Source organism: Aplidium turbinatum, chromosome 7 (assembly GCF_918807975.1).
Source record: "Aplidium turbinatum chromosome 7, kaAplTurb1.1, whole genome shotgun sequence".
Classification (NCBI taxonomy): domain Eukaryota; kingdom Metazoa; phylum Chordata; class Ascidiacea; order Aplousobranchia; family Polyclinidae; genus Aplidium; species Aplidium turbinatum.
The window spans coordinates 26,959,886-26,985,774 of NC_137478.1; the positions used below are offsets into that span (position 1 = coordinate 26,959,886).

The 25,889-nt window shown below is 38.8% G+C and overlaps 2 protein-coding genes across 2 annotated transcripts in view; one reads left to right on the forward strand and one right to left on the reverse strand.

The window, feature by feature from the left end:
• Positions 1-25,889, reverse strand: part of LOC145774011 (uncharacterized) — a 35,205-nt gene that overhangs the window by 7,524 nt on the left and 1,792 nt on the right. Inside the window, exons 2-15 of the mRNA XM_082585139.1 lie at positions 22,942-23,019; positions 22,503-22,690; positions 19,156-19,332; positions 18,684-18,891; positions 17,988-18,118; positions 17,557-17,615; positions 17,109-17,193; positions 16,656-16,775; positions 16,332-16,501; positions 15,798-15,961; positions 15,163-15,293; positions 14,396-14,557; positions 11,325-11,540; positions 10,581-10,700 (exon numbers count right to left, since the gene is read on the reverse strand). Of these exons, the coding sequence (XP_082441265.1) occupies positions 10,581-10,700; positions 11,325-11,540; positions 14,396-14,557; positions 15,163-15,293; positions 15,798-15,961; positions 16,332-16,501; positions 16,656-16,775; positions 17,109-17,193; positions 17,557-17,615; positions 17,988-18,118; positions 18,684-18,891; positions 19,156-19,332; positions 22,503-22,690; positions 22,942-23,002 (1,992 nt within the window). The 5' untranslated portion in view covers positions 23,003-23,019. The remainder of the gene's footprint in view (positions 1-10,580; positions 10,701-11,324; positions 11,541-14,395; positions 14,558-15,162; positions 15,294-15,797; positions 15,962-16,331; positions 16,502-16,655; positions 16,776-17,108; positions 17,194-17,556; positions 17,616-17,987; positions 18,119-18,683; positions 18,892-19,155; positions 19,333-22,502; positions 22,691-22,941; positions 23,020-25,889) is intronic.
• LOC145774012 (EGF-containing fibulin-like extracellular matrix protein 2) lies at positions 1,720-9,074 on the forward strand. The gene is made up of 7 exons (XM_082585140.1): positions 1,720-2,070; positions 2,544-2,683; positions 3,029-3,138; positions 3,530-3,701; positions 4,867-5,070; positions 6,282-6,384; positions 6,650-9,074. The coding sequence occupies exons 1-7, from the start codon at positions 1,949-1,951 to the stop codon at positions 7,230-7,232; spliced, it is 1,434 nt and encodes a 477-aa protein (XP_082441266.1). The 5' UTR covers positions 1,720-1,948; the 3' UTR covers positions 7,233-9,074.

Genomic DNA, 25,889 nt, shown 5'->3' on the forward strand with positions numbered 1-25,889 from the left:
CATTGAAACGAAGTTTTATTTGGGCTGGACAAAATTATTTATTTAATAAGCAAAAGAATATTTGGGTCGAAATAGAATTGTTTTGAAAGGCTGGTTTCCTACATCCTAACGTTCTCGCATGCAGAGGACATGGCGCAAGGGCACGCACTTTGAATTTTACGACGCTTTTGAAATTGAGACTTTCGTGCTCTCAATGAAACGAAAATCGCTTGGCTTTCAAAACAGGATAAAAATCAAAACGAAACAATTACCAAAATATTTTTATTTTTAACAACTCTAACCCTGTTTTCTTACGTTTACAAATGATTGACAAAACTAAAAGTAGTCATGCTCACATGCGCCGGGCAACGAACGTTTGATGATACAAAGCGTATGTATGCCATTCAAGAGTGATTTATAGTTGGCTTTGAATAACAATAGAACACACCTATCTCAAACGAAACTGTTTACAGATACACAATCTAGCGCGCGTCGTCACGGCCGCCAATCACACACTGCAAGACATCGAAAGCGCTTACAAAGCCCAAAGGCTTTCTTTTCAGCATAGGACAGGAAACCATAAGACATCTCAGGTATGTATTACTTCCGACGGAGAAATACTACAAAACGGCGAGTGAAAGTGACGGCGATGCGAAACGTTATATGTTTGTGTGTGGTGACAACAGATTAGGCCGGCTCAACTAAAGCAACAGCATTCATGTACAGAAGAGATGACGAGAAACACTTGAAACGAAATATGTTTTTTGTTGTTGTTGTCGTTGAACTAAGGTAACAAGACGTGGTTTCAAGTCATTAAAGCAAGAAACAACGCCAAGCAATGTCAGTTTGTATTTTATTGTTGAACTTCAGACACAAAGATATATAGGCCTAAAGAAGAATGAAGCATGGAACTACGTTCAGTCAGTGTGAGGGTAAAGTGCTGTATTTCACGAGCAGGCTGTAGAGAAGTACAAGTTTACGATAAGAATAAAACAGGTAGTACGGAAAATCTAAAAAAAAATGAATATTTGTATGTTTTTTTGCGATTTTTGTCGGTTTAGTCATACTGGACGATGTTTTCAGAGAAATACAAAACACACGCCGGTTGGCGGTAATCGGGTCACAAGTAAACAAAAATAAACGAACAACAGTTGGGGATCAGGCACCAAAACAAATAATTGGCTAGCGATTAAAACAAATAACAAACCGCCCAAGAATGGCTCTTCGGCAAAAGCTTACAAAACGAAACATATGTACATTAAACCATATGCAGTGCGTTTAGATAACCATGATCGGCAAATACAAAAAAAGGTTGGGTTGACACAGTAGTCAAGAACGTTGTTCAATCAAATAGAAAGTTGGCAGGACAAGTCAAGCGGCTTATTGAGATGAAAAAGCAGAAGTACATGGTCTTTGTCTCAAGTAGCAAATTCACTCTTGAGGTCAAGTTGTGTAAACTCCAGCAGACACTTTCTTTTCGAAAGAAACTTCTTTAGTATAAGAATATCGCAAAGTTGAAGTGGTTGGGGTGCAGAAATGCAGAGCAATTTGTTCCTCGTCGTAAAAGCCGCATTGTTTAGTTTCATTTCGCAATATCGCTTTTTGACCAGACGTGCAAAAGGCGATATGCGGATAACTACCAAACAAAGGCCGCCTTGAACAAACTTTGTGAAAAAGTTTTTTTTTTTTGCTCATAAATACTAATTTTCAACGTTGATTTGTTGTTGCTTGACAGATTTTAGCATCTGGTAAACCGGTAAACTAAGTTTGAATAGGGGTGTCGATGCTGTGGAACAACAAGTTGGTGCTTTATATAGAGATGAACAAAAGCTTCTTTTGTGTTTAACTGGAAGATGAGCCTCACATAGCCTTGACCATTGTTACAAGAAACTCTGCAGAAACTGTTTATCCAGTAGAAGTAAACTTTTTGAAGAATATAGCCACGTCTGGGGTGTACTGAAAGGGGAATATGTCGCGGATGTACGCTGTATGCATGATTGCATTAGCAGCAATTGCAGTATCAGCTCAACGAAGAAACAACCCAGTGGACTCGAGAAACACTTTAAATGGACTCTGTGAGCAAGGGCTGAGGTCAGTTTGAACTAAGCTGATGTCGTATGCATTTAGTCAATATAAAAATAAGGTTGGTTTGCTGAAAAATAAATTTTTGCAGTGAAGTTATTCACTGGGTCTGTTGAAATTCTTATTAAACTAATAGGCCAATAAACGCTTCAAAGGGAAGCATTAGTAGTAACGCCACCAGAACAATTCCCATACTTTCTTACTAAGTAATTTTGACAGCACGGCCAATTACAAATTAACAACAAAAAGTTAGCAATGTCGTCGTCCGCTGAAAGCATGATAGTTATTCAGTAATGAATACTCCTCAGTGGTGAATTTAAATACTAACAACGAATAGTGTTCACCTATGTTTAGAAAAATGTAGGCTACAGGGTTTTCTGAAACAAAATCTGAAAAATCACCACTGAAAAAATGGATAACACAAATAGCTTTCTTGTCATGCGAGCAATGAATTAATTGAAAAAACTCCGCTAATGCTCTAGATACCACGAGACACAAGGTTGCATAGATGTAAATGAATGCGTAGAACAAGCTCCTTGTAGACCGGGACAAGTCTGCCGAAACCTATGGGGAAGCTATATGTGTATTTGCTCTTATGGCTTTGAACTAGACCACAGGACGGGTGAGTAGGTTTTGAGGTGGACATTTACTGTGTTGTGGTTTTTATTAACATAAAGTAGCTTTCTATGTGTGATAAGAGCTATGGCTCGTAATTATCATGGTACGGAACTAATACTCCGACGTGCTGTATTGAAACAATGAGAGTTGATAACAATTTTTCGTCGCATCACTGATACAGAGCATCTTTTATCCTAAAATAAACCGTACATTACACAAACCGCACATTACACAGAGCTTTTTGCGATAAAATCTTTTACTAACTTAAAAGTATCGTAGTAATAGCTATAACGCTACGATGTTTTACTTAATGCAAGAAATTGTTTTGACTTGAACAAAATTATATCAGGCAACTGCGTGGACAAAGACGAGTGTGCTTTGGGATACTGTGGAAATGGTGAGCAATGTATAAACACGGTTGGCTCCTTCTCCTGTATATGCTCACCAGGGACCACAAAGGTAATATAGGGATATTGGATTCTTAAAGAAACAACCTAATTATTTAGTGATTCAACAGAGTCACATGTGAACTGAATGCAATACTAACGTTTCTCTCATTCAATGCAAATTAGTTTAACGTAGATAGATTAACCACAAGATGGTTATTTTGCTAGTTTATGTTACGAATAAAAGAATGATAATTATAAGATTAACTCAATGATCATACTTAAGCCGACAGGCGTGTGAAAAGTTGTAGTGGAATTGCAACTCATAGCACGTGGTCAAGAAACAAAAATTCATATGTATTTTTTTGCTTACTAGAAAAACAACTCATAGAATTGAAGGTCATGTTAATATGGAGTTGTGAGCGGATGTAGATGAAATGTTTGTGATGTTTTTATTCATTCAGATCGGACGTTTTTGTCGTGACATCAACGAATGCAGCCGGTCACCTTGTGACAGCAATCAATTCTGCATCAACACGAGAGGAAGTTACATCTGTCGATGCAAGCAGGGCTTCAAAGGCACTGGCTATGGGAAATGTGCCGATGTGGATGAGTGCACGCAAGGAGTGTGCCGAGGTATGGTCAGTTGCGTATTGTAACTTAAACCATGTAGAAAATAGAAAAGTTAGCAGCGGCAGGGGCTGGAAAGCCGGAAGAACAAGAGACGGCCGAAATAGGTGTAGGTCTTTTAAAGTATTGTGGAATTGGGTTGAAAATAAAAACAAGGTTGTCAAGGCAAAAGTTTAGTGCTCTCACAGCTAAGAAAAATTAAAATACAATGAGGTTGATAATTTCAGTGCGACTCTACACGTCTTTTTTGCGTCGTTTGTACACGGAAAATGAGGGAACGTGGCAACTGTCGTACGTAAACTACATAACATGTGTAACCGAATACATATTTTTCCAAGCCGCTTAATCAAGAAAATTTAAAGTTTTGAAAATCTGCATTAAGACGGATAGTTAAGCGAAATCGAGTTAAAAAAGTTTTTCAACCAAGCAACAAAAAGATAGAGTTTTAGAGCATAGGCAAAACAAATATTCAATTACTTTTACCAGTCCAATATATTTCAAACAATGAAAATAATTTATCAGGTGAGTTCAACTCCCGCATATGAATTGATAAAACATGCTAAGCCACGATTTTGCGTAGTTTGGATAATATGTTAAGTCTGCAACTACGTCAGACATATCCATAATTGTTGGTTGGTTAGATATTCAACGAAACGGCGTAAGAAAAATGTATAACCCGTGGCTATATTTGGTGCCTAAACCGCGATGGCATTGATTTGGGACGCATGTCATATGCCAGACTCGGTAAACACGTAGCGTCATGCGCAAGCACTGAAAAGGCAAAGTTATCGAGTAAACATAACGAAAAAACAAAATAACAAAGATGTGTGTTCGCTTCTGCATATGCTCAAGTTCCAGCCACAAACAAATAAAGTCAAGTTTAAATCGCAAGTCAAGCAAACCGCAAAACCCACAAACAGCTTCAGTGCTAAAAGATACGACCTTTTGTCAAGTTTACGTAGTCTGTAGTCACTTCAATGCAAGTAATCGCTCAGTTAATGCAACCGGCAGTGATTCTGGCTTAGTTTCCACATCTATGAACTTGACGTTGTGGCTTAAAAATCAACGCAATGTAACCAAAGGGTTTACCAGATTAGCACCGTGTCTTCGTGCTCGCAAATTTAAATACGCTATTGGCTAGTCTAAGACCTCAACCTTGTGTTTTTCGAAGGCTTGGGAGAAAAATGCAGAAATACAGTCGGTGGGTACGCGTGCGACTGCATTGATGGCTACAGAAAAGATCCCTTAACAAATGGAAGATACTGCACTGATGTGAATGAATGTGATCTTGACCAATGCCCTCGGCATTCTGAATGTATCAACACCCAAGGAAGCTACTACTGCCGCTGCCATAGAGGGTTCACCAAGTTGAGAGGTAAGTTGAACAAAAACAGCAGAAAACAAGATAAGTGTACATTATGTACCTAAGCAATATAGTTAACTTCTTGTTTGCCCTCGGCTTACCACCCGGTGCAGTAGGTGGGACCTGTCAGTGTATAACTCCGTGGCGGAAGAATGTGTCAATCTGTAGTGTATCAACGAACTTTAAAAGATTCGATAGAAGAAAAATATAGGTAACTTCATATTTTTCCAGATACAGCAGAATTCGGCTGTAGTGATATTTCGCTATAATGGCATCTGTTGCGAAGTCCCGTTTTTAAACTACAGGCAGAATTTGGCTACAGCGACACTTTTCGAACGTCCCTTCAGATTTCACTATGGACGAGTTCTGCTGCAAATAAAATTAAAGAACGAAACAGCTTGAGAAGATTTTTTTCTCATTGTTTATCAAGTAGCCCGTTGCTATCAAGGCTGATAATGCAAGTGAAAGGTTTGCTTACGATCCAAAAGGTATGACCCATTTTTTTAAAACAATTTCCAGTATTCCTTGTTGATGTGTGCACAGTCACACGTAGTTGAGTTTCAGGCATGAACAGAAAAATTCAATAGATTGCTCTGATTCTGACCTCTGACCAATAGCCAGTTACTTCTTGGAAGCCGATGAAAGAAAAGATTGAAATTTTTTGACCTAGCCTTCCACTTGATTAATTAAAAGACTAAACTACAAAGACCAACAAAAACTCATTATCGGGGGTGCTTAGGCGCTTAGCCTGACTGAATAACTGTAAGAGGGACTATTTGCATGTGATCAGTCATACGGAAATGCTTGAAAAGGTTGTTGAAAGCAAAACAGTAGAATTAAAAGATTTTGGCGCCTCTATAAGCCAAGATCTTGAACTGAAACAACAAATCATTAAATAAGATTTCAAAGAGGCTTCGTAACTTTCACTTGCTACCACAATTGTTCAAATAAAGACAACATACGAGTTTTTGACGTCCATTCCACGGTAGGTAATGGAAATTTTGCAAACTGGCAAAAGTTACATTGGGCATCAGCCAGTGTTCCGAATTTCTAAACTTGACTCTTAAGATGTGGCCATTGCTAATTCACGTTTAATTGCACATTAGAAGAAAAACACAGGGTTTTTACTGATTTTTTTTAACACACGATAATTTCCATACATTTTTAGTCCAAAATTGTTCTAGGAAAACTATCCTAAAACTTTACGCTTGTTTTATGCGAAGGATTGTGTGTGGACAATCAAGAGTGTAGCCTGGGTGAAGGAAGCAAGTGCCAATGGAGATGTCTCAACACACCGGGGTCGTTTCAATGTCAGTGTCCATCTGGGTGAGCGGATTAACTTTTATGATCGTAGCTTAAAGCTAACCTCTACCAAACAAAGCTACTTTCGTCGTTATACTTTATAGAAGTCAATCGCAAGAGAGTTTCATGTAACGTTAATTAATTCAAGTAATACGTAAGAAAAGTAACATTTCAATACAACTGTGAGTCTGCGGTTGTCCTGCTATAGCCTCTGAGTCTCAAAAGATGGCATTTTGTTAAGCCTATCTCGATCCATTATCGTTGACATGCCGTGACATTTTTTGTTCAGATACAAACGCTTGGACTACGCCTGTCACGACGTCAATGAATGCGATTCAAACGGGAAGAAGATGTGCGGGGCACGTAGAACCTGCGTGAACACACACGGAGGGTACAAGTGCGTCGACCAGTTCACCTGCCCAGGGAGATTTTTTCGAAAGCTGATGACAACCGACGAATTCGGGTATCGTCAGATTACTACGAATATATGTCGGAGGCGAAGATGCCGGCGAATAGCCACAGATAGCACGATGTACGCAGAATGCCGTGCCCAGCCTCTGAGCATTTCGACTCACTATGTGGACATCACGAGCGGTTTAGACGTGCCTTCCAATCTTCTGCGAATGTCCTTCTCGGCACGAAGAAGACGACAAAGATACCATTTCACGATTCCACAAGGAGATACAGCTTTGTTCAGCTTGAGACAGCCGTCTATATACAAGCCAATGGCTTACCTCGTTCTCAATAGACGAGTGACTGGGCCAGCAGAGTACAAGGTGAAGGTCGATATGAGAACTTATAACAGGAAACGGCAAATAAGAGACAACCGAATGCTGACGATAACCGTGTATGTATCACGCTATAACTTTTGATGATTCAGATACCGGTGGAATAAAACCGATAATATGCGGTTGGAAAAAAGATCTTAGAACTACATTATTTTATTACTAATATACAAAGTTAACATTAAATCAGGGTTAATACAGAATAAGACTGTTTACCAGGCACCTTTTTATAAAATATTTTCTTGAGTTCTTACAGTGACTGCAGACTAGGTTACCGCAAGATGATGATGATAACCATTTAACCAGGTATATTTTAGACGTTTCATCAGTCAACACAACTGAATTTATGAAGGTGGTTAAACAAGTGAAAACTGCCTGTTTTGCAGCAAAATGACTCAACACATATTGACTAAATCATTGTGTCAATATCATGATTTCGTCAAGCACATTTTGTCAATATGTGATATGTTGCTATTAAACGGGTAGTTTTACTTGTTCTAGCTCCCTTGATGAAGTCAATTGTGCTTGCGGAAACAAATCTGGTTATCATATTTAAGTACTTGCGGTAGCGTAGCCAAGTCACCAGAATAACGCAAAAAATATTTTATAATTCAATTAGGCCTATTGGAAGGAAGCCCATGTCTCTTTCAAAGTGTAAAAGTACCAACTGCTCATGTGTCAAAGTAAAGCAGAAATTCTCAGCAATGATTGCATTGCCAAATGTAATGCAGAGTACAAAAATCAGCATATCTCTTGCCGAAAACTGTGTCGCAAAGTTTCAGTGCAAGCTCCATTTTTGTTGCTTTCACAAAAACGTTATTTTTCTACGAAAAGATGTCTATTGAATTTGTAAAAATGCTCCTGGCGTTTGATTGCAGATGTTTTGTTGCCGTTTTTGCACATAGCGATACAAAACGCATAGCTGGAGTAGAATTGCTTTCAATCGTATTTTCTTACAAAGCCTATTGATACCTCACAAAAACACCCATTAAAATGCAGAAAGCATAACATGACCGAGAAATTGAAAGTTTACGGGTCAACGAAGTGTCAGTGGGCCAAATGTTTGATGAGAAAGCTGTGCTTATAGATGAAAGCTGGTTTCTTCTGGTTTTAACTAGTTCTTCAATTAACCAATATTTTGCCTGCTTTGAAACCACAATGCCTCACTTATGTTAAGAGTTTACCTCTTTTAGAACTGTCAAACTGTGTATATTGGTTGATCCACTTGAGATCATGATAAAATAACGAAACAGTGATGTCTGCCATCATCTATTGAAAGATTTGTCAACAGAAATGTTCGAGGCCAACGTAGAAATGGATAATATTTCAGCGTATTGTTCGCACAAATAAGTACTTCGTGTGATGCTTGTGTGTGGTATGTTATTACTCCAAATAGTGGAGGCATACGCAAAAGAGACAATGACTTCGAGACTAATGTTCCAAGCTGACAATTTCAAGAAAGTGTATCTACCATTGTGTGCTTTCTATTATGACATGGGTTGAACGTGAAAAGACTGTTGCATTTCGTTTCTGAAGGTAGTGGCTGATCTGATCACGTACGTGCATTATTATTTTTATCTGTTGAATCAGGATTTGGTGAAATATACATTTTATTAACTTAGTGTTACATTCGTGAAAACTAAAAGTCAAGCAACTTTTTTCTCCATTGTTTGCTACAATCCAACAGGATGAACCCAACGCGACAATGACAATCGTTTCGAGTGAAAGGTGACTTTTGCAAATCAATGTTATTTTATCACATTTCATATCCGCTCTTATGTCTAGTCTAGTACTTTATTGTATTGTAAAAAGAATAAATAAACTACCCGATGCCTTCTACATTGTACGCTGTAGTTGGGCAACAGCTATAGTGTTCGATGTTAACTTTTCACTGCAAAAGTGCGTCAATAGAAACTTTATCTTTGAAACAACAAACAGTCTGCTGTGAAAACTTCGTCATTTTGTCAACCAAGCTTATGCCAAGTGGACGAAGAGTTGGATTAAATGGATGGAAAGGCAAGGAAGCTAATTCTTGTGTTCACTATTAGTCAGGCCTTAAAGTGTACAAAATAAGACACAACCGCATGCTCTTGAGAGGTGTCGAACCGGTGCCCTTTCGAGTGCCGTACGGTACCAGTGCTCTCACCACTCGGCTATGCAGCCGACTTGAAATTTTGTGGATAACAGAAGATGTGTACACAATGTATCACTGACTGTGCTCTTAGTGATGACAGTGGAAAAACTAAAGTTTGATTCCATGCATTATACGCGATATTGTTTACTTTCACAAAACGAGAGTAGACTGAATGGAATCTGGAAAATGGATTTTTAATGTCGCATAGCGGTCCCAGCAGTGTGTTTGATCAGTGCTGGCTGCATGCAAATTATTATTATTATAGAAACATCCCAAGCATGCTCTCGTCAAAGTACACAAAGCAACAGTTGGTTTCCTTCGTATGTAAAGAGACAGCACAGACGAAACCGTGAAGGCAATCTAATGGAGTAAAAACATAACACTGTGCGGGGCACAAGTGGTTTCTCGTGACTGGTTTATTTCCTTTTCACATAATTTTCTTGTCTGGTTGCAGATTGTTTTTGTGCGGCTTGGATGGTGAGCATTAAAAAGCTATCTGTTCAGAAATAGGACGCCACAAAAATGTTGAACCACAACGGAACTGATTTATCACGCGAGACATACGACACAACAAGCATCCATATTCCATAGCAATGAATTATGCCTACAAATATCAATCGGTCAGAAGATTTTTTTTATAAATATTTGGCGTACTAGCTGTCACGAGGCTAGCTGTCACAATCTTACACAGGAGTTAGCTCTTGAGTGTGCCAAACGGTGCCCCCTTTCGAACGTCCTAACATGGCTCTCAACACTCCAATGTGCGTGTCATGACGTCACCAGCAAAGAAACCCATTGCACCACGGTTTATTTTCTTTTGGCCCTCCGAAGACAATGCTTTTTTCCCACTTAACCCGTCATTAAGATAACAGCTAGTTTCTGTGGGTCTGCTACTATTCGGTGAGTTCCTAACCTCTAACCCCTAACCCTAAAACGGCAATGATAATTAGGCTACGGTACCCGAAAATTTAAAAAAAAAAATTAAAAAAATCACCGAATAGGGATCGGACTCACCGAAACGGGCCATTCCGAGTTTCTGTTGCCTCGGTAACATTACAGCAAGAATTCATGCATGAAGGTTGCCGTTTTTTTTATATCGTTTCAACGCGCGACGTTGCGTGCCCTTCCATGTTGAACTGGAGGATGATGGGGGGTCTGAACTAGGCAGAGGGATTGCCCTTGCTTTCCGTTGCCTCTACAACTGTGCCGTCCGAGTGACGGCTCTAGTTGACAAGTTTTGTTTTGCTAAACAATGTTGAAACGATGCAAAAAACACAACTTTTGTTTGAAAGGTTGCCTACCTGTTGTTCAGCAGTTGATTGGCGTTTCTGTAAATCTGACGAGGTGACATCCTGTGAATCGAGCAGGGTTATGAAGGCGTCCTCAAGTTCATCCTGTTCCAAACCGAGTGATTGGGCGAGCTGAAATGACAAGCCAGACAACTGTCACTTGTGCTTCATATCCCGAAAACATAAAAATGTTTTCATAACAAAGAAATTGCTCACGCAATTAGCTTTCATATGCGTTTCTTTACTATGATTTTTCGCTGTGAAATCGATAAACTGATATAACCTGTAAAATATCACTAATCTCAAAAATGGCTACAATTAACGCACTTCCAATAAAGTATCGTAAAATTTCAAACCACTGACAATGCGGAAGTAGGTGCTACAACACAATACAGTAACCGCAGGCTTGAATACTTGATCGAGGCCTGACATGCAATAACATTTGTCCGGATTAAAATGGAAACGTACAAAAAATAGTCTTAAGGAACGTTTCTAGCAAAATTAAGATTAAAAAAAAACAACGCTTGTTACACAAGAGATTGTCAACACAGGAGATGTTTGAACATTACAGTAAATTAAAATCACGTCAAGAAATAAGTAGGTGAGTTGAGTTCTATAAACATACTAAAGATGTTGTAAAAGGACAGTTAACTATTATTAACGTGAAAGTACAATTGTTAGCGACACTCCTGATTTCCAATGCATCAGGTTGAAAAACATCAAAAGAAACTGCAAACAAAAAGAGCATGTAATTACCTTTTTGCAACGGATTTTGAGGAAGCTCTTTTTCTCGTCTTGCAAAGATTGTTCGGTTTGTTCTTTGTCTTCGGTGACTTCTCGCTGTTTTTCATTGCTTTCTTGCTCGAGGGTTTCCTTGTACTTTTCAGTGAGCCTAGACACGTATCGGTGCAAGATCTCGTACTCCTTGTAAACGTCAGCAAAGTACACCCGGCTCAACTTGTTCTTCTCAACCTGCAAAATAAGATAGTTGCTTTACCGAGCATTCTTAACCCTATATTGCCCGGGTAGCGCTAATTCAGCGCCAGACATTTTAATCTTGCTGTCGCTGCTGTACCGAACAGTGTCAAACAAATTCAGCCAAATAGGTTTGCATTTATCAACGCTTAAGTAGCTAGTGGGCTCTCACAGGCTGAAAATGATGAAGTAGCTATCATAGCCACGGTTAAGGTACCGTACCAGAATTGGAGCTCATCGTTTGTGTGATTTGGATAACGAAATAACAAAATGGTTGTTCTATACTAGGGTGGCTCTTGTTTGGCAAAAAATGAAAAAAATATGAATTTTGTGTGGGACACCCTTTTAAAAGGTGAGGTTGTCAGAAAAAATAACTCTTGCAAAAAATTTTTGAATTTGAAATTGATTTAGAGGTGGCCCTCCCCCCCTAAAGTTTTGCGCCCTCCTCCAAAATACCAAATCTGCATATCTCAAAAACTGTTTGAGCTAGAGATACGGTTTTTGTGTCAAAAGATGCAGAAAGCATGATTTCCTATCTGCTTTCTGAACAGTGATTGCGTCTATCTTGAGTAGAAAAGCAGTTATTTAGAAAAAACCTGTTTTCGGTATTCTAGCACAAAACAGTGCTAAACAAGTATTGTGGCCCAAGCTATTCAATAAACAAAGTTCATAAACTAACCTGTAAAACTGGTAAAGCAATAAACGAAATAAGTATTCCTAAACTTTTATGCATTCATGCATAGCTAAAATGCCCGTTTTTTTATCATATTCCTTAGAGAAACTCCTGAGCGTGGAATCCGCTTTCAAGCTTCAGGTGCTATGCATCGCACTTGTTGGATGGCGAAGGCGATTTATGCAAAAAGCTTGGTCTGCATTTATGGTATCTGTCCGAAGAAATGGTTGGTCTAGCCTTGTTTGACTCTCGATTGTCTGTGGAAAGTAAAAAGCTAATGGTGGCAACCATGTTAGATGAAACAGGAGAACGTCCACCAAGGAGACCAAGCATCAAAGTAGATGCGTTTCTTAGCAATAAGGGTCTAGATCAGTATTGCACCTCTAATTCAAAATGGCTTCTTCAGCTGTTGGTGTTGGGTGAAAATGAAGCAATAATTATACTTTCAAAGGATCCTGCTCATTGGACTGAAGATGGTGCATTTATTCAAGCTTTACACATGGCGAAGGGACTTTCAGTAGTCAATGACAGAGCAGAGAGAGGAGTTGCTCTAAGTCTAATCCAGGATTTTAACAAAATCTTAACTGAAGATGAGTACCAACTTCAGTTTCTTTTGCAAGTTGTTACTGAACACAGGAAACTGTTTCCAAATTCCAACAAGAACAATATTGTCTATTCTTCTTCGTTTAAACTTTAAACCTTCTTTGTTACTCCAGGGGTCAAGGGCTCTGTCTTTTACCACTCTTGGGCAGTGGCGATGCTGTTTAGATGGTTGAGCAGGTGTTGAGCAGCAATGCTTTGATTCGTCCATTGATCCATTGATTCGTCATCCAGTTCAAGCAGACCACGCACACCATTTGGTGCAGTTACAGATGGTGTGGTCTGTGGTTTGTTCCTCTTTGCCACACTCACAGATTGCGGATGGAGCCATCCCCCATTTGTGCATGTTGAAGCGGAATAGTCTGACTCCAGTAGGCTAGCCCAGTACGCAGGCGGTTGAGCCGCACCCAGGCCTTCCTTGGCAAATTATCCATTCCGGTTGGATGGGGGCTGGTGTCGGAGATACAACTTTAGAGTCTTGAGGAGTTCTTCTTTCACTCTGAGCTCCATTTGCTGTCCTCCCAGGTAGCCGCGCTGATGGATTGGTCTTCAGCGGTTTTCATCAGGAGTTGTGCGTCACATACAAATGGGTGTCTTGATTTCAGTTGCCGAGGATGCTCGATTGCTCGCTCACAGATTCGTAGAGATTTGAGTGGAGCAAGTGGTTGGGGTTCGTAGTGCGGCGAGAAAGAGACAGGATGGCTTCTTCGCGACGAAACTCAGCTGGTTGGTTGCCTGCAAGGACAGGGAAATTGTCCGATGGTGTAGGTCGCAGACATCCTGTCACGATACGCAAGGCAATATGTAAAATATTGTCAATAATATCGCTTCTTCCAGTATGGTACTGACCAGAATTACATTTTGAAATGAATATCGTTACCAGTGTTCCCTCTAAGGTGCAAAAATTAAGACAAAAAAAAAGAAATTTTGTAGACGGTTGCGTGGTCACAAAAAAGGTTGTAAAATCAAGATTTGGTCAAATGCGTTTTTTCTAAATAACTGCTTTTCTACTCAAGATAGATGCATTCAATGTTCAGAAAGCAGATAGAAAACCATGTTTTCTGCATCTTTTAACACAATAACTGTATCTCTAGCTCAAGTGGTTTTCGAGTGACGCAGATTTGGTATTTCGAGGGAGGGCACAGAACTTTAGGGGGGGAGGGCCACCTCTAAATCAACTTCAAAATAAAAAAAAATTTGCAAGAGTTATTTTTTCTGACAACCTCACCATTTGAAAGGGTGTCCCAAGCAAAATTCAAAAACTCAATTTTAAGAGCCACTCTATTCTATACTTACAGTAAATTAACATTTAACTGGCACTAACCCTTTCCCGAGGGTGACCCTCTCAATCCTAAGAGAGTTCAAACAAAGAAATGATCATTGTAGTGAAAGTCATCGTTATTTGTTTGAATCAGCAACAATTCGTTCTTAAATAAAATACATACCAAAAACAATTAAAGTGTTAACGGTTATCCATTGTTTGCGTGCATTCCGCTAGAATGCTACTTCCGCTAGAATGCTACAGTGAAAATCAATTTTTAAGTCAAACCAATGTTTATTCAAAGTAGGTGGAACTAACTTTCATGACTAAGAATTCCCATAACGAGAAGACACGAGCGAGATGAGGCAACGCAACTTCCATGATTTCCTCTTCAGAACAAGCTCCGAGAAGCTCTCGCAATCTGTTCTTCCTCCTCGTTGAAATGGCAAGTTCAACAGAAGACAAGATGGGTTTTTGAGGCTAGACAATAAAATTTTTCATCAACATCCAACAAATGATGCATACAATAAGTGTAACCAACAATGTACAATTGTACAATGTACAATGTACACACATTTTCCGATATGTTCTTGCGCTTTATTGTGTATTACAAGTAACAAGACAAATTAACGGTTTAACTTCAAATATCACAGCCACGACCCACGATAAATGAGTTTGTTAAGCACCTAACTTGTGAATTAAGAAACCATAAGAACAAGGAACGCTCGTTTAAATCTCGGGTTATGCGCTTGAGCAACGAATCATTTCAAAGGCCGCTCTCCAAGCAGTGGGTGCCACTGCTTGGAGAGCGGTGGTTGAAAATGGTTGAAAACCGTGTGGTTGAAAATGACATTCAACAACAAACGAAAAACTTCACCCTATCAATCTTGGTTACCGGGCCTGAGTCAGTGGTTCAAAGCTTTTGCAAGTATGAGAAACTAACATTGATTCAAATAATCAAGATCAATCACATCTACGTCAAAAAGGGCTGACTTTTCTTCAACGAGTTGCAGTGCGTGAATACTGCAATAGCAGTCATGATGGTGCTTATAAGCTAAGTAACTAGGTTTAGGTTAGGTAGTCACCACAATTGAGAGTCGGGCATTGTTCAGTTCCTCATCGTGTTGGAACTCTTGTTCACGAAGTTGCTCTATCTTTCTCGCGTACGTGTTCGTGCGCCTGTAAGCTCTGTCCATTGCGTTTCTGTTGAGAGAGCCTACAAGCAAAAGAAAACGCCCTGATTTGCTGCTGAGATACCTTATTTCTACATAACACATTGAAATAACAACGTAAAAACTTGCACGTGCTTTGCCCTAACTATGTTTGTATAATGCGCAGCCATAAATAGATTGGTTACCCTTGTTCATTAACGGGGTTGGCTACACTTCAAGTCAATCCAACACTGTGAAGTATTGAACTAAGAAACAATTCTCCCCAAAGTTGACTCCGGTGCTTTTAACGCATAAAAGCGATATTGTGCAGAAAGCAATGTTGTTTGTCGGATTAACAAAGAAGTGCATTTAATATCATTGTTGTACGAGGACAGGGGGTGTCCAAACTTTTTGGCCAGAGGTTTAAACGAGGGCCACTGGTTGGACACCCCTGTATTAGAGTCTGGTGACGATAGGCAGCCTTTTCACTAGCCAACGTTGCACGGCTGCACGCTGCTAGAGAGCAGCCAAACTAGAAAGTAGTTGAAAAGTGTTTATAGAATAAAGACCTGGAGGACGTCCTCTTCTAGGAGGAGGAACCATAGGATACTTTTTCAGTGTTGAGGATGAAGTGGAGGGTGTCCCATCATCCACTTCAACAGCATCTCCATTCTCAAGATCAGCGGAAAGATAGTCTTTTTGGTAATAAGGAAGCTTCGTCGTGCGCCCATACCTGATGATATCAAAGAAAATGAAACAATGAACTAACAATTTATGAGAAATCAGTTACTTCATTGGGTTGCTGCGCCTGGATAACCTGCAGAGGCCTCAAATGCAAAAAGTCACCTTATATTGTGCCGAAATGATACTGGATATTTATTACAAATGTTACAATAATATGACAAATTACTTGGTTTCGTATGCACAGACTTTAAAACGTTGATGTTGTTGGTTGACACAAAAGAGTTTTATTGCTACCTATTTTTAAGTTCTTCAGGATATGTAACAACACAAAAATGGATAAACAACTCACGGCAAATGTAGTAGTAGTAGTCCAGTTTTAATGCAGCCTTAAAACAAAATACAACTCCAATACAAATTACCTTGTCTTTGAAGGAGATAAGTCTTCATCGCTGTGCTTATATGTCTGGTGACTACCGACGCCATAGCTTTTTCGAGGCCGCCCGCGCTTTTTGGGGTATGCCTCTCCTACGCTACCACGCGACTTGGACGAGCTGGCCGGCCGGAACACTAAGCGGACATTAGGATTTTCCTACAGAATGAAGACACAGAGTTTAATTCTGCTGTGTGAACCAAGAAAAAGAAACTTTCAAAAAACGATCCTTTTCCATTTCTTGTTTACCAGATGTTGTGAAATGGTTTTAAAAATCCTTTTTTTTAAGTTTGTTAATCGTCAGGTTGCATACCTGAAGAGATTTGAGCTGATCAGCGCTGATTTGTGATTGGTGGATTCTGATCACCTGACTCCCATCTTTTCCTAATTCGATCTTTGGCATTAGGTTAGCCAAAGCGGCCGGAATTTCGGGCTGCAAAATTAAAAAAAGGTTAACTTTATTATGATACAGCGCATTCACGGTCCACAAATTTCATTACTTGTGAACTTTTATCCGTCATTGTTCTTTTGATGACGCTGTTTATGTTTGATGCGCGTTAGTGTGAACTGACACTCACTCCAACATAAGCATGACAAACGCTCACCCGGAAAAACAAGTGTTTTTGACACCGATTCACTGTTTGTGGACAGTGAATAAACTTAAAAAGGTTATTTTCACGGTTGGGTCGCAGTCATGCCACTGTCTCAGAACAAGGGAATCACAATGTTAGTTTTTAGGAAAATTCCAGCAAAAATAGGCTCTCACCCGTTTCGCAGGTGGCGGGGCACTTTTCACCGGTAACTTCACAACTTGGGGTTGCCCTTGTCGAATCACAATTTTTTCCTCGTACCTGACAAAGGTTGCAAGTTGCAACAACATAATTCCAGAATAAGTTACTTTTATAACTTTAAGTCACATTTCGATGCAGAAATTTTTTTTGTCAGTTGCGTGCATTTAAAGTCACAAGCCATACAATTGTAAGAGCACAAAAGCTAAGCAGCCATAACAGAGCGAGTGTATAAAAAAACTATAATGGCCATCGAACCAACTGACAGTTTTTCTAACCGGTTGTCTTGAGCTCAGATAATGTGGACATTTTTTGCTTTCTCAAATACCAGACGAGAATTAAAAGTTAAAAAAAGTTGAATCCTGGGTTTTAGCTCCATGTGTTGATACACAAAAATGAAAGGAGATTCAGTGCTAAGCAGCATACCTGTAACCTTCGGGAAGGTCTGATTTTGTGGCTGTTTGAGTTTGGGATTTAACACGATTCTGGAACAAAGTTACAGTAATTGAACGCACTTAATAATAAAATAAATAATTGGTATGGAAATAATGATTGTAAATTTAAAAAAAAGTTATTTTAAAGCACGGTAGTTCATTGAAGTTTTAGCAAAAGTAAATCTAAAGCAAAATCATCATTATATGGTTGAAATCGTTGAATTCAATCCTATCTCTAGAAAATCAATCTGCTTTTTACATCGATCAAACGTATGCAGACCTTAAATAAATGTAAACAAGGATTAATGTACGAACTGATAACAGCTCACAATATATATATCTGGCCAGATATTTATATCTGGCCCTCCTGTAATAAAGGTTGCACACCCCTGTACTAGCTGATAACAGCTCACAATCACTCACCAATAACGTTTGTGCTTTCAAATATTCCTGCTGCCTTCTGACATTATCAGCAAGCGATTGAACGATTTGAGTCGCATTTGTAGTTGGTGACGCCAAATTAACCGATGCTGCGTCATTGACTTGATCTGCAGCTAAATTGAAACTTTGTAAGACCTCAAACACTGGTCATTTTTACATTGATTTTAACGTTGAATCAAAGTAATAATGACCAATTTTGCTGTCTGAGGCGTTTGCCGCGATAAACAGTTGATAAAAAATGTTGCATGTTGAAACGGAATTTAAACTCATGATAGTACTTCAAACAGAAACTAAACAGTCAATAATTCTGCAATGGAAATTCACATAGCTCTGCATCCGGCGTAGATACCGTACATTGCTGACAGCGCTTCAAAGTTGATGCAAGATTTTTACTCTCCAGGTCCGTCGTTTCGTTTGCTTTATTTCTTGTTATTCTTTTCGTTTACATTTTTTTTGCCTTCGTACAGATCTAACGTTCTTGTGTGTTCTTATTACCTTTTTATTGCGTTTTAGCTGTGCTATTTTGTTTATTGACTTTTTATTGTGCATTGCGGCTCTCGAGTTAATTTACGAGTGTTCATTTGGCCCTCAGAGCAATTTGAATTTCAGACCCTTGCTTTAGACTGAGGTGAAATAGATTTTTTCATGTTACTTTAAAATTAATTAAAAAGAACTCACTCGTGACAGGAGTTATGACAGCGACAGGGTAATTGGTCAAAGCATCAGGTGCAGAGGAGTCTACAGTAGCAGTTGGAGCAACAACATCTTCTGTGGGCTCAGTGACCATGTCTGTAGTTTCTAAAGCTTGCTCTGTTGCGGGGGCGGATGCGTCAGCAAGGCCTGGTTCAGCAGGCTGATGCAGCATCTCTCCTGTGCTGCTTGTTCCCTGAAAACGGGGCCAAAATTTAATCTTTTTAAAACGCCCACCTTGGATATAGCGGAAGAAATGAAATGTGATGTTGCAATAGGTTATATTGACTGTAGTAACACTGGGGTATTTTTATTTTGTCGCGACAACCACAAAAAGAAACTCTAACAACTGCCTTTCTTTTTTGTCTTGCTTTACAATCTTCGATTTAATGGTTTAAAACTTTAGATAATTACATAAAAATCTATTAAAATTGCAATTGTAACAGTATTATATTCACACCTGATCTATCATGGCCAGTTGTTGTTCGGCTTCTTGTTCAGCAAGATGTTGTTGAAGTGCAGCTTGCACCAAAGCCTGTTCTTCAGGGCTCAAGTCTTCTTGATTGATCAAAGTCCCGTCGGCCGCATACAGTACGGATGGGTTGGCAGGATCAAACTGCAATGATGTGGTTACAACCTGCGGCAATGGAAAAGTATGGTTAATTTCATATTATGCAACGGCACAAAAATATGTTACGCAAAAAACATACAGCTGTGTCACATCATTTTTCTTTGCTCGAGACAAAAGCTAGGGTGCTCACTGCTCAGTGCCTTACCAGTTACCACTTTGGAATGGTGAAATGAACTAGATGCTGGGAAAGTACTAAGCTATCTTTGTGTTGTTGGATTGGTTAGTTAGATCACATACCCTGTTTGGGGACAAATAGATTATGCAGTTTGTTCACCAAACCTCTCACAAAAAGAACGTACTTTGCACGACATTTGACACAAAAGATTTTAACGAGTGACACTGCATACGCGCCGACTTCCAGGGGGGCCGGCGCCCCCGTAAATTTATGGTTGAGGGGCAACAAAAATGGTTATTACAAGTGGTGTTTCAAAGATAAAACACTTCGCGAAAGAGATTTAGATCATTTAAACAGACGTAAAGAATGCCGAAAGCGAAATATAGCCTACGTTGCTCTTGCCCGCAAAACAGCAGCTGATCGCATGGCTTTCTCATATGGTATGGAAATTTCAAAGTAGAAGGTAGAGTAACTTACGCTGCTGGAATAGTCACGTAACTATTCACTGCAATATTAAGTAAACCAGCTAAATTAGACGCGCAATTTTCAATGAGGTCTTCCCGCTGTGAGATCAATTATGATTCAACAGAACGCATTGTTTTTTTCACGATGTGTGAGAATTAAACTGAAAACCGATAAAAGAAAAGGTGTTTAACTTGGTCGCAGATATTGCTTGCATTAACAACGTCTCTTACTGCTATTATCACCTAACTAACCTGACATCATTGTTTTATGCAGCCGCTAAGGTTTAACATCGACTTCCACGATCATGGAATGTTACGTAATTAGAACGATTATATCCTACACGCAAAAATAAAAAAATCGATTTCTTAAAGCAGCTCTTTCTGTTTTGTCTTGTGAGCTTTGTATATTGCTCAACAAGTGCATAAAGTTTAAAATTGATAGAAATCATTACATTTGGAAATTAAGTTTGAGTCACTGCAAATAATCGTATTCAAAACTTTTAATTCCATCAACCTGGGTTTTTTTTTTCGCTGAGACTTTTCGGTCATTTGTCCGAAATGACTTGAAAAAAATTCGGTCATTTTTCATTTATTTCGGTAATTTTTTCTGATGAAAATATTTCATTTCAAATAGCTGACACCAAGCCTCGAAATTCGTTTTTGTTGACGGCGGACAAACGGGTCCGGTCTGAGCAGCTATCTTGGCGGACAGATGAAGTTTCACGGCGGACACACCAGTTTTAGCGTCGATCGCCATGTTTAATCACTTTATCTTGATAATTCTTCGCCACTCGAAAACTAAAGCTACGGTTTAGAAGGCTTTTTTAAATTTCAGTGAAGTCACTCTGAAAGGCTTTCATCAGACCAACGACATGCGCTTGAAGAGTCAAAGCGCCGTGTAGCTGGTCAATACGCTGCATAACTGATTAACTTCCACCGAACGAGGTCGTGTGGCTTCTTGCGTCACAATGCTCTGGGCACGAGTCGAAAAACTTGTACACTAACGCCACTATTTTCTGCTGTGCAAAGTTTCATTAGGCTTTTTTCTTTAGGTTTATTTTTTGCGTGTCTTGTGAGCGAAAGTGAATTTTCCATGGGCCTTTTCTTTCTTATTGTAATACTAAAACTTAACAAATTTTGTTGCATCTTGCTGTAATATAGCCTACTCGTATAATCTAATTTTGTAATCAACCTTGTCTTATCAATATTACTGGGAGATCGAAGCCAGACATTTTGACGTAAAACTTGAACTAAGTTGTGCGTGATTAGTGCAGAAGTACCGGTATTCCCATCGATTCTTAGCGAATAATTCGCCTTTGTTACGCTAATTCAATGTCATCAATCGTTGAAGCAACGTAAAAATCGAAAGTTTTCCTTCTTGAATGGAAGCTAAGAGCCTAAGAGATACAGTATTCACATTTTCTAGATGCGCTGGAAATTATCTTCTCGCAACAATTGTTTGTGCTATGCAATGACGATTTGTATCGGTAGTTCCTGTGTTATTTCTCGGCGGACAAATATGACCGATCTAGACTAGAGGGTACTTCCCGCAGACATCACATGCTGTGACGGCAGACATGTCCGCCGTGAATTTCGAGGCCTGTGATACAAACCAAAATTTGCACTTCCTGACTAGCTACAACATTAAGTTTTGCTGAGAAACGTTGTCGTACTTTATCTGAGAAAAGTTAGAACAGACAAACGTTTCTTCAACGTTCATCAGCGAAACTCAAACCTTTGACATTTTGACCGAATTGACTATATAGTTTTTCGGACATTTTAACCGAATTGACTATATTTTTTTCGGACATTTTGCTAAAAAATCGGTCAATGACCGATAAATGACCGAAAAAAAAAAACCAGCCACCAACGCCATTGCACACTCCGTAATCTACGTTGGCAATGATTTCGCCACAGCAAAAATGTGTTCATTTTGAAAACTGCCGAGCTTGTCCCGTGTATAAGTTGAACCTGTCTTTTTGAGATGAAAATCACTTGTGAACATCCCGACCTATACTCGAGTATATACGGGATTCAATAAAAGACTATAAAAACTTTAGATAAAAAACTTCGCCGTTGTTAACGCTTTGAAGGTAAGTAATTAGCAAAACGAAGCTAATAAAACTCATAGCGGGTTTCCACTCTGCTTGAGATCATGATTTTTTTGCGTTTTATTTCGTAATATATAACTTCACTGTCTTGATCGTTGTTATTCACTCCCACGAAAAGGAAATGAATCGGCTTGTTTTCCAACTGTTCCAATTATGAGCAAACATAATTAAAATTTTTACTAGACGTAGGCTACTGCATGCGTAAAACTAATCGTTTCAAGCAGCAGTTCTAATAAATTCGGCTTGCGACCTAGGTGTCAATATAAACAAGACAGTAAGCTTAATCAAAGACTATTTTAATTGAGCAAAATAACGTTATGGTTATGACGTCACCACCTTTCTCGCCCCCCAAGGTTTTTTGAAAAGTCGGCGCCTATGAGTGACAGTAATACTTGATTTGATTTTTAATACTTCATAACAACAAACCTTGCCGGCTTGCACTTTGCTTCTAACCAACTGCAAATAATGCTATGGGTTCAGACTTGCCTGTTCTTCTTCTTCAACACCTGCTGCTGCAGCTTCTTCTGGGGTCATTGTCACATACTGGACTTCAGAGTTTTCATCTACGGTTGTAAAAGCCTTGGACACAATATCACCAGCTTCATCTTTTGATTCAACTGCTTCTTGTGGTGCTTCCACTTCAGTGGTAGCAACAGCAGTTGTGTTTTCTGAAACTAAAACAAACGATGCTTGTGATTCAAAGAAAATGGTTTGCACTCTTTTCTGAACAAATTATTATGTTTTTTGTTGATACCACATAGATTAAGAAGATTAGGGTGGACTATATAGCACTTAAGGGGTTTTAGATACCGCTGTGAAAATGTAAAAGTACATTCACTTTTAGCTCAGCATTTTTACCAGAGAAGAAGGCTCTGGTTGCAGATTAATAACAAACAAACTAAGCTACAAAAATAATTCGAATCACCTGCAGACTCGGTTTCTGTAACCAAACTTTCTGTTTCCATAGCAGGAGTATCTTCTGCCATGATTAAAGATTGAGGCTCTGCAAAAAAATTTCATGTTAGCATGGCAGCAAAACAAAATATATTAAGAGCAAACAATTAAGAAAGATGGAAGTATAAGCAAGAGTTTAACAGAATATTTTGTGTTTTCTTCCACTGTATTCATCATGTATTTTATCATGCAAGATGAAAAAACATTACTGTGCTTGCAATACCATTATTATTATTACAGAAATGTGCAAATCGTGAACTGAAACTGCTATTAACAAACTAAACCTAGGATTGGCACAAATAACCATAAAATTACCAAAACCTATCACATCCACTGCTAAATTCAAGTATATACAAAAATTTTTTGAGTAAAATAGACTCACAATCACCAAAGTTATTTATGCAGTGGATTTGGAAGCAAAACACTCAAATATCTTAATGTATTGCAGTTGTATGAATTGTAAAGGTATTTACAATAAACAGTTTACAAAACTAGTTGCATTTCTGCAACTAGTGCTAGAAATGATAATTATTTTGATGAACACTCAAACTTTTCAGTATACAATTTATCTGTAACTGCTTAACACCAGTAGACACACATAGCAAGCCTTAAAGCAGCCGGTGGCCATCGCAGCCATGGCCGCTAAGTAGTGCTTGAATGACCGCCGGTGCTACCTCCTCAGTCGGCCAAGTTTGGCCGCCGGTCTCTTCTAGCCAATTATTTAATTTTGCAATAGAATGATCGTGAAGTAAATGTCGAAAATATGTAGTATTAAAGAGTGACGCAGAATTAGGTCAGCGCGTCATAATCACCACTGTTGTATTGCGCGGGAACATTTGCTATTGTATATACATATGGAATATATCCAGCTGCGATCACCAGCGCTATAAGTCTTGTTTGCAATTCCCGACGTTCATTTTAACAAAGTGTTAATCCGAAGTGCTAATTTACATCGGCTGGCAATATTGTCATTTTTATATCGAATCAATGTTGTCAGACATTGAATCGTTGTTGAAAAGGAGAACTAGGTTAGTTGTCATCCGAGGGGAAAACACGTGTCTCATAGTTGAGAAATGTTCCCGTTGTGGGTTAGTGACTTCACACGCTCAATGGTGACATCATAACGATATAAATGGTCAGGTTTTATTAAAGGCGGTATGCAGTTGAAACAATTTAGTGAGCTGCAAGCAGTTGAAAGAATTTAGTGTCGTTACATGGTCCCGCAATACCGGATTACAATCGTGATAAAGCAGTTATTGTGTGGTACAACGATTCTATTGCAGGACGTCGCCCAGACTTCAACAACACTAAGTGATCATTTTTGCATTGTGGAAAGTTAATTCTATTTACTTGTGATATCGTTATTTGTATTTTGGCCTCCAAGCGCGCATATTTGGCCGCCGAAAATGAGCTCTTGGTAGGCCACGATGGCTGCCGGAAAAAAACATGAGTTTTAAGGCCTGCATAGAAAAACATCCATGCAGAAAAAGATGAAATGAGTGACACATGCCATGTGCATCCTATAACTAAATGGTACAGAAATGCCCAAATGTAAGAATGGTCTGGTTGGAAGAAAATAATACAGACTGATGAGATACCCAAAGATAAGATAGAGAACTGGTCATAATATCCTAAGTTTTGCAATAATAAACAGGTTTCACAACTTACTTAACATTATAAGTCTGGCAAAATTACCTACAAGCCCAACTGAATTATGCTTAAATCACATCAAATTATCCAAAAGTAACGTTAAATTAACACCAAATCACACAAAAGGCACATCAAATAACCCATGTTCACTGAATCACTGTTCAGTCTAATTTTGTTAAGTTTTTTTTCTCAGCCCAAGGCTTCGACATTTTCCTAATCATAGTCTTTGTCTTCAACGACTTTAAACCTTTCTTAAACTTGGCAGAACTGGAAACACTTGCATGGAAAGATAACCACAGCCAATAATACATACGCAGTGGCCATTTTTATCAAACATTGTGAATATAGTCGCTGAGGCTATATGCATGCAAACGTCTAGTCAAGCATGACATATTCTTTTCTTTCATTTTCTCTTTTAAAACAACAAACGAGAGAACAATGATGAAAAAGTGCATATGAAACTTCTAAACTCAAGAGTTGTTTCAACTGAATCGTGCACTAATTCTTAGGTTAGGATTTTGAGGATATCAGTTTGAGACGGCCCGAAAGCATTTTTTTTAAAAACTACATTGTAATTCAAAGCGACTCTATCGTTACTGCTTTGTTGTGATTAATTTTTACTTTGAGTAGCCTACAGCCCATTTTTTATGTCTTTTTAAAGACCGGTATGAGTAACAAAGTTAAAGTTTTGTCTAGACTACTCGAATTTAAGATCTTCTCTAGGTAAGTTTTCGCTTGTCAAAACAAAATGTGACTACATTTGCCGAATAAACTTGCCTGTGATCTTTGTTTTGATACACTATATTTGTGCTGATAACAAGTTAGCTTGGTAGCTATGAAAAGTAACAATACTTGTTTATATTAATGTATAATTTGTACTTTAGTTTTGCAATTTGTTTTCTTTATTGCTGCTGTCTTCATACGTTTGTTATGCATGCGCAGTTTGACTTTTTGCAAAAAGATATGGAGCTGACAAACCTGACATATTAAGTATAATACGGTATGCCTGAACACTCAAACCTGACGTATTAAGTATTGAGATCAAACATCATGCTTGACTGAACATGTGCACATGACCTCAGAGGCTAGCCTATAAGGGTGCAACCTAATTCGTACCATGAACAATTCGTACCGTTAGTTCGTACCTTGAAAAGATCGAGAGAAAAAATTAAAAAAAGCGGAAGTCAATGATCGCAGTTTCCGCAAACATTTTAAAAGGGTTAGGGTATCGGATAGGTAAGATCGAGAGAAAAAAATAAAACATCACTG

Bases quoted from the DNA above. Each gene is read 5' to 3' on its own strand.
- LOC145774012 (XM_082585140.1), top strand. From the start codon at position 1,949: ATGTCGCGGATGTACGCTGTATGCATGATTGCATTAGCAGCAATTGCA. The intron at 2,684-3,028 runs GTGAGTAGGTTT...AAATTATATCAG, and splicing joins TGAACTAGACCACAGGACGG to GCAACTGCGTGGACAAAGAC. The intron at 3,702-4,866 runs GTATGGTCAGTT...TGTTTTTCGAAG, and splicing joins CACGCAAGGAGTGTGCCGAG to GCTTGGGAGAAAAATGCAGA.